At 37.1% G+C, this 14,294-nt stretch overlaps 1 protein-coding gene across 3 annotated transcripts in view; it reads right to left on the bottom strand.

Annotated features, from left to right (window-relative positions):
* Positions 1-2,181: 2,181 nt before the first annotated feature.
* BCHE (butyrylcholinesterase) overlaps positions 2,182-14,294 on the bottom strand; it is a 116,890-nt gene continuing 104,777 nt past the window's right edge. For all 3 annotated transcript variants that reach the window (XM_081955360.1, XM_081955359.1, XM_081955358.1), the window contains exons 3-4: positions 10,046-10,212; positions 2,182-6,450 (exon numbers count right to left, since the gene is read on the bottom strand). In XM_081955360.1, coding sequence (XP_081811486.1) covers positions 6,326-6,450; positions 10,046-10,212 — 292 coding nt within the window. In that variant the 3' untranslated portion in view covers positions 2,182-6,325. The remainder of the gene's footprint in view (positions 6,451-10,045; positions 10,213-14,294) is intronic.

Here is a 14,294-nt window from a genome sequence, read left to right as displayed (position 1 = left end):
AAGATGGGCAGTCAAATTGCAAAACAAATACAGGTAATCCACAATGTATGACTATTCATTTAATGATTATCTCAAGTTATCAGACATTGAAAAAAATGACTCATAACTGGTCTTTATATTTATGATATCACAGCATCCTACAGATGGATGCTTGGCAACCAGTATGTATTTATGAAGGTTGCAGTGTCTTGGGGTCATTTGATTGCTATTTGCAACCTTCCTAGGGGCTTTCAACAATCAAAATTCATGGAGAAAATCAGAGTCATTTAACAAGCATGGCAAAAAGGTTGTAACATTGGGTGTTACTCACTTAACAACCACATACAATTTATTTTTATTTTATTTTATTTATTTGTTTGTTTGCTTGTCTGACATGTACAAGGTAACAAGGATAAGTATGAACATAAACATGAATAAAGGAAGTAAATACAAATAAATGGGGACAAAAAGACAGAGATGGTAGGCACGCTGGTGTGCTTATGCACTCCCCCTTTAAGGACCTCTTAAGAATGGGGTGAGGTCCATGGTAGATAGTTTGAGATTGAAGGGGTTTGAGGCTGTAACAATGGAGTAGGGTAGGGAGTTCCAGGCATTGACCACTCTGTTTTTGAAGTCGTATTTTCTGCAATCGAGTTTGGAGCAGTTTATCTTAAGTTTGTATCGATTGTTTGCCCGTGTACTATTGTGGTTGAAGCTGAAGTATTCATTGACAGATAGGGCATTGTAGCAAATAATTTTATGTACTAGGTCAGATCAAAGATGGCAAAGTTCTAAGTTGTCTAAGCCCAAAATTTCAAGTCTGGTGGCATAAGGTATTCTGTGAAGGACACTTCTCATGAAATATCTCTGGACTCATTCGATTGTATTAATGTCTGATATGGAATGCAGTTTCATGAGCTGTATTCAAGAATTGGTTTAGCAAAAGTTTTGTATGCCCTAGTTTGCAGTTCATAATTAAATCATTTATTCATTTTTCTCATTTCACATGACACCATAAAATATTAGCTAAGCATAGACTTGGCCACAATGTGAACAACTATGCCAAAAACAATGTGGTTGGTCAGATATATGTGTTCCATGAACAGGGCTACAAATTGGCTGTGGGTTGCTATTCAGGATTTTTTTTTTTAGCTCATCTTGGGAATTGTAGAAATTAAGCACCCTTCATAAATTCATTTGTAATGATAAAAGTTTGTTACATGATTCTTTTTGTTTGCAATACAGGTGGTCCTCAACTTATAACCACAATTGAGCCCAAAATTTATGTTGCTAAGTGAGGCTATCATTAAGTGAGTTTTCTCCTTTCCATTACACGTTATCCTGCAACTGTGATAACTATGAGTTATTTGCCAAGCATCTAAATTTTGTCATTTGACCGTGGTTATGCTGCAATGGTCATAAGTGTATAGAATGGTAATAAGTAATTTTTTTAATGCCCTTGTGACTTCAAGTGATCCCTAAATGAACTGCTGTATGTCAAGGACTACCTGTAATATAGTGTAAAACATTGATGAAAGGACAATATATTTAATGATCCATATAATTTTATTTCTTAATGGTTAAGAAAATGGCAGTAGCCACCTTTTGTCAGGATTCCTTCTGTATCATTTCTGGGATTTGTATAATATATTTTCTCCCTTTATAAAATGTTTTCATTTCTTACTGTGCTTTGGAAACTTTCACAAATATCCAGTTTTTAGATTAGCATCATCTGATTGACTTCTTTGTTTGGTCTGTGCATTTATATTATTCAAAGCAGTTCAAAACTGAAGACTCACATAGAAGGTAGATATTAAAATAGGCGGCCATGTTATTATTATTTTTTGTATCATGTATAACCCCTAAAGTCCACTAAGCTTGTGCATCCAGACAATGACAGCATAATTTCCTGACAATTTTCAACAGGAAATAAAAGGAAATACCATGTTATGGTCTTGTAGACTTAACACACCACACTAAACAAAAATAAGATGAATATGACAATGTTGGACAAGCATGATGTTGTTATAATATCATAGCTTCATGGACTATGACTCTTTCAATAAAATAAAAAGTATATCTATGACCATCATCACCCCTTCCAAGCTGTCCCTGTTATAGACCATGCAAAGAAATAAACGTGTTGAGGACTCATCAGAATTTAGCTCAAGAATCTGCGTGGAATAAAGATCACCATCTAGGCATGATTAGAAATATATTTTATTACCATTAATAGAATTGATACTTGAGAATAAGAAAAAAAAGAGTTTTAGAGATGAGGGACAAATTAGAACCTATAGACTAGAGAATAAGCCAGTGCAAAAGAAACCACCTATAGAATATTGTCAGTGCACTACAACATCCTTTCAGTTTCTACGTCATACAGTGGAAATAAAATTTTTTTTGCGATAATTGTATAAAAATTTACAACCAATGGAATGCTGACATGTAGCTTATTGCATTGACTAATTGTATAACTATATCATCTATCATCAGAGCTCTAGCTTGCAAAATATAAAAGAATAATTGTAGTCACTCTGATTAAAAGCATCTTAGAAGCCTTCATAGCCTGGTAGTCCTCAACGTACGACCAGAATTGAGCCCAAAATGTATGTTGCTCAGTAAGAAAATTGTTAAATGAGTTTTGCTCCATTTTACAACCTTTGTCGCCACAGTTGTTAAGTGAATCCCTGCAATTGTTAAGTTAGTAACATTCACTTGTTAAGTGAATCTAGTTTCCCCCACTGACTTTGCTTGTCAGAAGATCGCAAAAGATAATCACGTGACTTTGAGATGCTGCAATGGTCATAAATCACTTTTTTAAACGTCATTGTAACTTTGAATTGTCGCTAATTGAACTGTTGTAAGTCGAGGACTACCTGTAATTCTCTAAATTATTGTCATGATAAATTGGCTAAAGCCAGCAAAGAACCCAAAAGTCCTCGGCAGATGTCAGCACCTGGCTGACCTTGGCTATGATTAGAAGCTAAACTGGACTGACCCAGGTTCGTATTTGGATAAGAGACCTTAAAGTATAACCAGCACCATAAGCTAAAAAGGGAAGCTGAAAAGTAACCTGGATGAAGGCAATAACAAGCAACTTTTATTCTATTGTCAAGAAAGCTTCTTGGGCAGATCCATGAAATCACCAGAAGTTAAGTTTGTGTCTGAAAAATAAATTTGTAGTCGCCCTTGATCAGATGTGAATTATCTAATCATATCCCTTTGATATAGGTCATGAATCCAATTCAGGGGGAAAAAAATGCGAATTAGCGAATAGTCAAGCATGTTTTGAACCACTGAATTGGTTCAAAAGCATCCAATTCAATTTCGCATGTCAAATTGATTCCAAAATTAGAATTGACAATTTGATTTAAAGGGGTAATTCAATCAGATTCTCTTTGCACTGGATTTTCAAATTAAATATTTTTACCGCATATACTGTAATCCATATATTAAAATAAAGGGTTTTAAAGTGAGCTTCTCTTTCAGCACTGTTTCCCTACCAAAACTGTTAATTCCTTCTACATAGCACAACTCATGTACCCATAGAGCAAGAGGCAATTTAAAAATCCCAAGGAGAAACCAGTTCTAAAGTTTATTTGTTGCGTGTCCTATTAATGAGTTTGGGAATAAGTCTCACTGTATTCAGAGGGATAAATCTGTGAATAAACCTCTCTGAGACTCTGCTGTTAATAAATTGTATACTAGGAACAATGCTGAACTGCTGCTACACAGGGATGTTACAACAACAAATAAATTGAGAATTGCAAAGCGTTCTGCAAATGAGAACCACAGATAAACATTTTCATCACATGCCCAGGAGGAATGAGATTACAGGGAGAAAAATGTTTCACATTGTAGTATGCCACTTGATCCCGCTCAAGGAAGCCGTTCTGTTTTTCTCTGACTCCTGTAGGGAAAACTAGTGTAATTTCTGAATGAGGTTTTGATCCTTGGAATGTTTCTCTTTCATTGAAGCAAGATACTTAAATTCCTTTTGACGTGAAAGTTTTTTTTTTCTTGTAAAAGAAAAAGTTAGTGATTCTTCTTAACACCATTTCCTAGTAACAACTTATGGGAAGCATGCAGATGCAGAAGACAAAGGTTACCTGAAGCAGAGAAAATCCATGCTTAAATGGAACATTACGTTTTTACAAGTACGCTCAGCACTCATCTTTCCCAATGGCCAATGAAATAATCAGTGTAATGATCTTTGAGACACACAGTCCATCTGGAAGCATGGTTTTATCGATTAAAAAAGTGATAAAGTGCAACATCAGATGGGTGCAACACCCATCAGAAGCAATGGGTGGAAACTAATCAAGGAGAGAAGCAACTTAGAACTGAGGAGAAATTTCCTGACAGTTAGAACAATTAATCAGTGGAACAGCTTGCCTCCAGAAGTTGTGAATGCCCCAACACTGGAGGTCTTTAAGAAGATGTTGGATAGCCATTTGTCTGAAACGGTATAAGGTTTCCTGCCTAGGCAGGGGGTTGGACTAGAAGACCTCCAAGGTCCCTTCCAACTCTACTATTCTATTGTATTGTATCATGCCAAGATATCAAAGGTTTGATATATAATGGAAGGGATCAAATATGCGTTGATGAATTTAAAGAAATACCTTAAATCAGGACCTGAACTTCCATGTTGAGGACTTGTCCCAGAACAACTGGACCCCACAAATCTTCTTCTAAATTTTAATAAGATACCATGACAAGACTGATAGAAAAGTCAGAATCCAGCATTTTAGTAGCAAAGGGGATCTAGGTCAGAGGAGTCAAACTCTCAGTCTGCTGGCCAGATGCGTCATGCGCTGGCTATGCCCACCCCCGGTTTAGCAAAGGAGGAAAAAGTTACGATGCATCATGTGACGATGTGACAACATGAGTTTGACACCCCTAATCTAGGTGTATGTGATGATGTGTTGATACGTTGTGTGTGAGAGTTTCTCAATTCTGCAGCTTACTATCCTGTTTTTATTGTTTGCTACTATTCCTCTTGCCACCTTTTTCATATCAGGAAATCTTTTGGAATCAAGATGGTAAAAGATAGGTTTGGGTAGCGATTTGATTACTGGTTTAGATTTTTAGATTAGTAATCTCTGCTTAAATTAGTTAGGAAAATTGTGTTGATCAGCAGTGTATACTACTAATTAGTTGTACCTGTATGAAGAAATGTATTAAACAACCAAGTGTATTGAAGCGTTGAGTGAGTAAACATTTGCAATTATTGAACCACATATTGCTGTCTTCTGGATTATTGTCACCATGGAGGACAAAAGTCCTGGAAGGGAAGAAAAAGGAAGAAATACATTTTCTCCCTCCTAATATTATACTAAACCTGAAGCAAGATCAAAATGATGTGACACTGTGTTGGAACTGAAGCCATTTGGGTTTCCTCTATTGCTGCTGGTATTTCCATGGTTTGCTAAAGGAAAAAGCAGTTGTGATTGTCATAGATTGAAAATGTTTGTTTGAACAGTAATTTTCTTACCCAAATCTGGTTAATTATAGTTGCATGATTATATTGCAATGTAAGTGAGGTGTGCATACCTTTGAATTTAGACCTAATATCTAGGGATATGGAACCTGATTTTTATGTGTTTCAGGTGTCAGCTTCCATTAGTGACAGTCACCTTGGGCAAATGAAAAGATTGTGGAAACTGTCAAATAAAGCTCTCTCTCTTTTTTGCAAGCATTTGGAAAGGCTGATTATGATGGACCAATGGATCATATTCCCCTTCCTCTACTTATCTTTCTGGGTTGAAGCAAAAGTTTGTCAAGAGATTATACCTGGTTTCAGTGTTCATTGTACTCTGAGGCCAGTGTCTTGACCACATTCTTACCGTGTTCAGTCAAAGCCTATTTTCAGATATTTCAGTGTAGGTGTAGGAGAAGAATGCACTAGTATGCACATTCCTGGAAGGTACACAATTCCATTTGCCAAATGGCCAAAGAAAGTTTAGCCTTTGAAGCTTCTTCTTAAGTGAGTTGCATATTCCAATATGTAACAATATCACCTCTCATAGCTAGCACAACCAACTTGATTTTTTAAAGAGAGTATATAATTTACTATTGGACTGGGGCCATTATATCAACATCAATCATCCTCTGGCTTTAATTGCTTTAAGCCTATTTTACATTTCCTGATGCTTCAAAAGGTGGAAGTGCTTTCATAACAGTTATTGATATAAATAGAAATGGGCCTGGAAGAATGGTATATTTGTAATGGGTCACTGAGCCTGCCTAATATGCCTTATTGCTAGATATGCTACATTAACTATCTCCATGTTTGCCTTGATCTTTGACAGTACAAGCATTCCAGAAAGGATGAAACTTTTAATTAGAGACCTGTGCAGCTTTGCCTCTTACTAGTGTAATCATTAAATTGATTTTTCCAGTCCATCATGTAATTGTTCCAGCGAAGGAATCCTGCTTTCCACTCTCGTTCTGCTTCATCAATATTTTCTGTAAAACATGAAATGGGTGGCATTAATCTAAATTTAAATCTCTTTGTACATTAATTGAAAAATAATCCTGATTACCATTGCCATTTTCCCCTAAAATGCACCACACACCATTTTGCCTTCCTTTTTGTCACCTGATTTATTGCAAATCTAAAGGGCAAAGTTTTAACTCTGGATTATAACATAATCAGTTAAAACGAAGAGTTATTCTTCTGGCCCAATACGCCACATCATTTGCATTTTCAACTTTCACACCCACAAATGACATTTAACAAGGAGCTTACAATTTATTGTTTGATGGCTGGGGTCCAGATGCAGACTTCCAGTTAAGGGATGAAATAAATTTTCATAAATTTATTTTCTTGACATAATCAATTATCCATATTACCAATTGAGGAAGAGTACTTAAAATATAGCAACATGATTTTGGGTATTATAATAGATCAGCAAAATAAGAAAGATTTATATAGCCAGCTGTTCAGAATTAGGCAGGAGACACTAAGAAATGGCTAGAGCTCGTCACATATTGCTTTTCTTTTTAATTTTTAATCTACTAAATTGATAGATATGTTAATAACAAGGAAGGAGAAATTATCCAATGATTTTTTCAAAATAAGTAGCTGTATCCACAAATCTCAGTGACATCATCACACAAGGGACATGTTTATTTCATTGTATAACATAAGGACATGACATATCCTTTGTGAAATGGCTATATATTTTGCAGGTCTTCATTTGTTCTCATCCTACACCTCCTATGGACAGATAATGTCCTTATACACTGGACATAAACTATTTCAACTCCTCCTCTTAGGTTGCCACTATAGGGCATTGCATGCCCAAACATTAGACCCAGAGGAGGTTGGCTTTTCCCCCTCATGCCATCCCTCTGCTGAACACCTAATTACCACAGTACTGTTTTATGTCTAAAGATATTTACCTGTACAGTATGGCTGTATTACTATATCCTTCTCATCTTTTCTCCTACCTTTTCCTATTTATATGTTATGATTATATCAATTTGTTGTTTCTATGTACACTGAGAACTTATGCACTGGAGGCAAATTCCTTGTGTGTCCCCAATCACACTTGGCCAATAAACTATTCTATTCTATCTGTCCTGTCCTGTCCGGTCCTATCCTATCCTACCCTTCCCTTCCCTTCTCTTCCCTACCCTACCTTACCATACCCTACTGTACTCTACTGTATTCTACTCTACTCTGAAAGCAAAACATCTCCTTAAAATTAATAATAGCATCATTGTTGAAAACAAAGACGTCAAGTTGAAGGACTGTTGTCATATGATTTTTCTTGGAATTTATTGAAAGAATAAATTCTTGCAATTTAGGCAGGACATTCACACATACCTTGGGCAATGTGGTAATTAAATAATGCAAGGACAAATCTCCAATTCTAATGGAACTATAACTAGGGATATATTTTATATAAGCTACAATCTGAAAGTACTATGGGGTTATCATGCTCTTGACAGAATAAATGGCCTAAACATAAGAGGTCACTTTCCACTTAGATTTTTTTTTTAAAGAAATAAATAGGAGGAATGAGAATTCTGCTGAATCCACCGTGCACATGACTACCACACTTCAAGGTGCCCTTGAATTATTTTTAGTATTCTATCTCAGTCATTGGTTCATACAATTTTATTAAACTATATTGCTTTGCAAAGCAGCTTTAAAGGGATTTGAAGCTTTGCACAGTGCTTGTACAAATGTGATTTTAGAAATAATGGGTCAAATTTAGATCTAATTATGCTAAAGGTAGACCAAACAAAATCACTGGAACTTAAGAAACCTTAACTAACATGGAGCCCCATTCTTTTCGGCGTGTCTAATTATAACTAAATCCATTCCACCATCTTATTCTCTTTTGTGCTGCTGCTATTTTTATATTACTGTTATAATCTTTACATGAGCATAGTTGCTTGCTTTGCTTTTTTTTTTTGTACCACTACGTCATAGTTCTGAATCCTTAAAGCTTTATTATAACAACAGTAATTTCTATATAAAACACAGCCCGCTCTTTCAGCCAATCTATTTCTCTTGATATTCCCTGTATTTGGGTATCTTAAATGATGGTGTGGAATTCTAAGCTTCAGCTTGAATTCAGATAGCATCATTAGTCTACAGAAAAGTGTCTGCCATCTAACACAGTTATATTTTTATGATTTTGTGTTATGAAAGAGTACCAGAGGTGGTATTCAGCTGGTTTGCACCAGTTTGGGTGAACCAGTAGGGGAAATGTGACCTGGTTCGCTGAACTGATGACCTCTGGCTGGCCCTGCCCCTGCCCACCTCATCGCCGGGTTGCTGCTCGCTCATCCCAGTCACTCGACGCTTGATTGCCCCATCCGCTTCGATGCTTGCTCGCCCTGCCCACCCCCTCAATGCTCTCTCGTCCCAAGTTGGCCATGCCCACTCAGTCACATGACCCCCGCTAAGCCATGTCTGCCAAGCCACACTCACAAAACTGGTAGTAAAAAATTGAACCCCACCCCTGAAGAGTACTCATAGAAATCAAATGATACAGTGGTCTGCATATGGGATCTGACATGAGTCCAGTTTACTTGAGGGATTGTCTCACTCCACTTGGATTCATCTGTACCACTTCTGCAAGCAGAGGAGGCATCTTGCAAGTCTAGTCTAGTGCCGGGGTCCAGGAGAAAGGCTTTCTCTGCTGTTACTCCTGCCCTCTGGAACATCTTGTCCCCCAATGTGAGGTGACTCCCAACCCTTCTATCTTTTTGTAAGGGCCTAAAGACGTGGCTTTGTCTGCTTGGGGACCCAATGGGGAACAGTGCAATGGAGGCGATTGATTGAGTAATAACAGATTCCCATAGTCCCCCACTCTACCCCCAGGCTCCCCATGTATCCTTGGCTTTAATCTCTGATTTTAGCTTTTTATGTTTTAATTGTGTATGTAACTGTAAGCCGCCCAGAGGCAGCCAATATATTTTATGAATAAATAAACAAACAAACAAATAAAGAAAGAAACATGGGATCTTGATTCTAGTGATCGCCACCATGACTATAGGTTTCTAGGAAATCAACCATCTTTCATTTTTTCAAAGCTGTGGTAGGAAATGTGCAGCTATCCAGAAATTGTTGATCAAACATTGTTTACATTAATTACTGAGCATTTCTCAACCTTAGTTACTTTAAGATGTTTGGACTCCAACTCCCAAAATGTTAGAACTGGAACACGCTGGCTGAGAAATTCTGGAAGTTGGTCTCCACACATTTTGAAGTCACTGAGTTTGAGCAACATTGAGTTGCTATATGCTAGTGGAAGCACTATCCAGACCATACCATTCAAAGATATTCCTCATTGTATGCAAAATAATTCAAGCATACAAAATAGGATTGGTTGGGGTGGGTAGAGTTGGGGGAGCCTATCTAAAATTAATGGAGATCTGTTTTAGTGAATATTATCTTTTATAGAATAAACTCTGTATTTGATTTTACAAAAATAATTATTTACACACAAAGTCTTAAAATTGATATTAAAATGTAGTAGTAGCAAGATGAACTTGACTTAACCAATTTGCTAAATACAAATATATTTAGCAGCAAAATTACCTTTCATATCCCGGACTTTAGGAAAAAGGATGTTCCAGAATCGGCATGTCTGAGCCCGCAATTTTGTTTGAATCTTTGTAGGATTTGTGCTTAATGCTAAGTAGGTTTGTTCAGTGGTTGTGAACACTGGCCATCTTGTCCCATTAATCTGATTTCCATTGGGTGTTCTGTAAGATTAAAGAAAAGCATTAGAATCCTCAGGGGAAATTAGCTGGGCATATCAACCATTAAAAAAATCCTGTTGATCATTCCAAACCTCAGAAAATTTCCATGGGAATAATTCTATAATTCTAAAAGGTGTCAGACATAAATATCAACATTTCCAGGGTCATGGTGGCACAATGGTTAGAATGCAGTACTGCAGGTTAACTGTGCCCACAGTCTGGAGTTCAATCCTGACAATGCTCAAGGTTGACTTGCCTTCCATCCTTCTGAGGTCGGGAAAATGAGGACCCAGATTATTGGGAGCAATATGCTGACATTGTAAAGCACTACGTAGAGGTATATAAGTCTAAGTACTAATGCTAACACTAATAGTAATAGCAATATGCATTTGGAATGAATTGGATTCTTCTTAAGATGCATTATATGTCATTAAGTAATCAAGTTATCAGTTATGAAGATAAACCCAAATTATCAGGAGTAAAAAGCAGTCTTGGATAACAATAACAAAAACAAATCCACTAAAAGCTTAATAAGATTGCTAATGTCTCATTCACATATGCAAATGATATTACATTGTTTTGTTTTCTTTTAGGCAGAAATTTCTGTAACTGTGCAGTGATGTAAATAAAATGATTAATAAATATACTGATTAAAGTATGTTTTTTTAAAGTTTCATAATGGAAGTAAGCATCTTTTACCTGTTGAAAGTAGATAATGTGGGAAAGAAGTATTGCTATAAATAAACAAAATTTCCTAAGGGAATTTTATTAATGCAAGTTTATACATTAAAGATCACTTATTATGCCTTGACCTTTACAGTAGAATAATGGAATAAATCAGGGTGGATAGGAATTGTGAGAGAAAAGTTGATAAGGAAAATGTTATGAAGAACAGTTACAGAAATTGGGTATGTCTAGTCTAATAAAAGGAAGGATTAGGGAAGACATGAAAACAGTGTTCCAATATTTGAGGTCTCCTACAAAGACAAAAAAGTCAAACTATTTTCCAAAGCACCAAAAGACAATCCAAGAAACAATGGCTGGAAACTAACCAAGGAGAGAACAATCAACCAAAGGAACAGCTTGCCTTCAGACGTTATGGGTGCTCTATCCTTGAAGGCTTTCAAAAGAGACTGGACAACCATTTATCTGAAATGGTAGAGGGGCTCCTACTTGAGCAGTGGGTTGGATTACTTTCTTTTAGAAGAGATAGTAGAGAAAAAGAAAGGAGCAGGATCACAGAAACAGAATAACAGAGTTGGAAGGGACTTTAGATGTTTTCATACTGATTAAAATCACTGACCCTTTAGTCTAATACAGATTGTTAAGGTTGAATTGCATAGGTTCTCGGAAACTTCAAGCAGAATTTCAGGCAGACACCAGTGGTTAAATACGACACTGCATTTTAAGAGCCCAATTAACCATTGTTTTATGGTAATTTCACGTTTTGTCTTAATCTGTGCATATGCTTTAATTTCTCTTGCAGGTTCTAAATCTTCACAGAAGGTGCACAGGTAGACTTTTCATAAAAGAGGAATTGGCAATGTAATCCAGTTAATTTCTATAGGTAGTAAAAACGGCTGCTTCCCATGATCTTGCTTTTCCCTAATAATGCACATTTTGCATAGTGGAAACGCTTTGCATACCTGAAGAAGCATTTCATTCCAATAACATTGCTCTACCCATTTGTTCTGTCAGAAGGGGATGTTGTGGACCCTGTCAGTCAAGGCATTCTGACAGGCATGAGAAGTGAATTTTCTGCAGTGCCCTTTGTAACACTGTGGCCCTCAGGTTGAGATTAGCCCCCCCCCCCCGCCCTTCTTGGCCTTCAAAGAGGGCAAGAGGCCAACTTCAAAGAGTTTCAAAACCTATGCATTTACTTATAAAATGTGTAGGCTGCCCATCTTACCTCAAGGTAACTTTCGCTTTGCCAATTAGCCTGGAGCCTCAATGGGGGCATTCCACACTAGCAGTGATTAGTGGACTAGGAAGAAGAGCCCACCCCACCATACTGTATTCTGATTTCTAAGTTATTTAATTTCAGCTAATTGTAATGTAAGGGATGCGGTGACTCAGTGGGTAAGACACTGTAATGTGTCTGTAATGTAAGACACGCTTGTCGATCAGAAGTTCAGCGATTCGAATCCCTAGTGCTGTGAAACTGAGTGAGCTCCCATTACTTGTCTCAGCTTCTGCCAATCTAGCACTTTGAAAGCACATAAAAATGTAAGTAGAAAAATAGGGACTACTTTGGTTGGAAGGTAACAGCGCTCCATGCGCCTTCGGCGTTGAGTCATGCCGACCACATGACCACGGAGATGACTTTGGCAGCTCTAGCTCTTCAGTTTAGAAACAAAGACTAGCACTGCCCCTACAGCCAGAAATGACTAAGGTTATGTTTGTATTTTGCTTTTACAATAGTGGTAATAATAGCCAGATAGTAAGATGAAATGTATATACAATACAATACAATAGTAGAGTTGGAAGACACCTTGGAGGTCTTCTAGTCCAACCACCTGCCTAGGCAGGAAACCCTATACCGTTTCAGACAAATGGCTATCCAACATCTTCTTAAAGACTTCGAGTGTTGGGGCATTCACAACTTCTGGAGGCAAGCTGTTCCACTGATTAATTGTTCTGTCAGGAAATTTCTCCTCAGTTCTAAGTTGCTTCTCTCCTTGATTAGTTTCCACCCATTACTTCTTGTTCTACCCTCAGGTGCCTTGGAGAATAGTTTGACTCCCTCTTCTTTGTGGCAACCCCTGAGATATTGGAACACTGCTATCATGTCTCCCCTAGTCCTTCTTTCTCTTAAGCTAAACATACCCAGTTCCTGCAACTGTTCCTCATATGTTTTAGTCTCCAGTCCCCTAATCATCTTTGTTGCTCTTCTCTGCACTCTTTCTAGAGTCTCCACATCTTTTTTACATCGTGGCGACCAGAACTGAATGCAGTATTCCAAGTGTGGCCTTACCAAGGCATTATAAAGTGGTATTAACACTTCACGTGATCTTGATTCTATCCCTCTATTTATATAAATTTAATAAATAAATAATAGCAACAACAATAAAGTGCATGCCTGAAATGCATACTGCAGGGTTATACTTGGATATCTCCAGTTTAGAAGGAATTAGTAGACTGCATACGAATGGTGACCGAGATGTAAAAGAGATACTTCTAGTTCTCTTGTGCATAAATAAAACAAATGAGGAAAATGAGGCCTTCCATTTTAAAACCTGCATTCCATTTTTCTGGAGGAAACTTTTTAGAAAGCAGGTGCATGATCAAATCACAAAATAAAGGCTTAAAAACAACAACCACAAAAGCTTTCCTGAAAGTGGTGTGCAGAATTTTATGAATGCTATCTAATGACATTCAGAGAGGGCAATGTAATAAAAAGACTTGAATGCGCAGAACTGAACTTAGTAATTTGGTATTCCTTGTCCATGGTATCGAGCCAGGAAAGCTGGCAAAGAAAAGCTACCTCTTTCTGAGGACAGGAAGGGTTTAAGATTGTTTACCTACCTAAAAGGAAAAGATCAAGATTGGCCATTTGAAGAAAATTTGGAGAACTGTAAATGTTTACTTCAAAGGTTTTTCTCCCCCTCATCTAGAGTGGCAGAGTTCTTAATGAATGCTACATTTACCTACTGGAAGACCTTGATAAAAAAAAGGGATTGGATTTGAAATCCATGTTCAGCTGAAGAAAAGAAGCCTTTTCATGAGCTAAATTGTTTGATATATACGAGGGTTGGATTGTCATATTTGAAAAGAATAAAGTTGCTGTAACTAAACAGTGTGACACTGGTAAATACCCAGTGATGTTGTTTATTTTACAAAAGACACCGGTTGTTTTTGTTACAGCTACAGGTAGGACACCTGTAACAGTTCTTCACAGCAAGTATTCAGATATAACAGTGGAAAGTAACTATGTAATTTTACTTGTGGTTCCATTTAACGTTTTTGCTGAATTTCCAACATGGGGATTTGAAATTGCTGGGGATGGAATGGAGAAAACTCAAAATATGCCTCATATAAATTCTGTCTCATCCAGAGCTTATTCTCACCAAAGTTCCATGTTCAGA

This window comes from Natrix helvetica (assembly GCF_964273705.1).
Source record: "Natrix helvetica genome assembly, chromosome: 5".
NCBI lineage: Eukaryota > Metazoa > Chordata > Lepidosauria > Squamata > Natricidae > Natrix > Natrix helvetica.
This window is presented reverse-complemented; position numbering and strand designations above follow the sequence as displayed.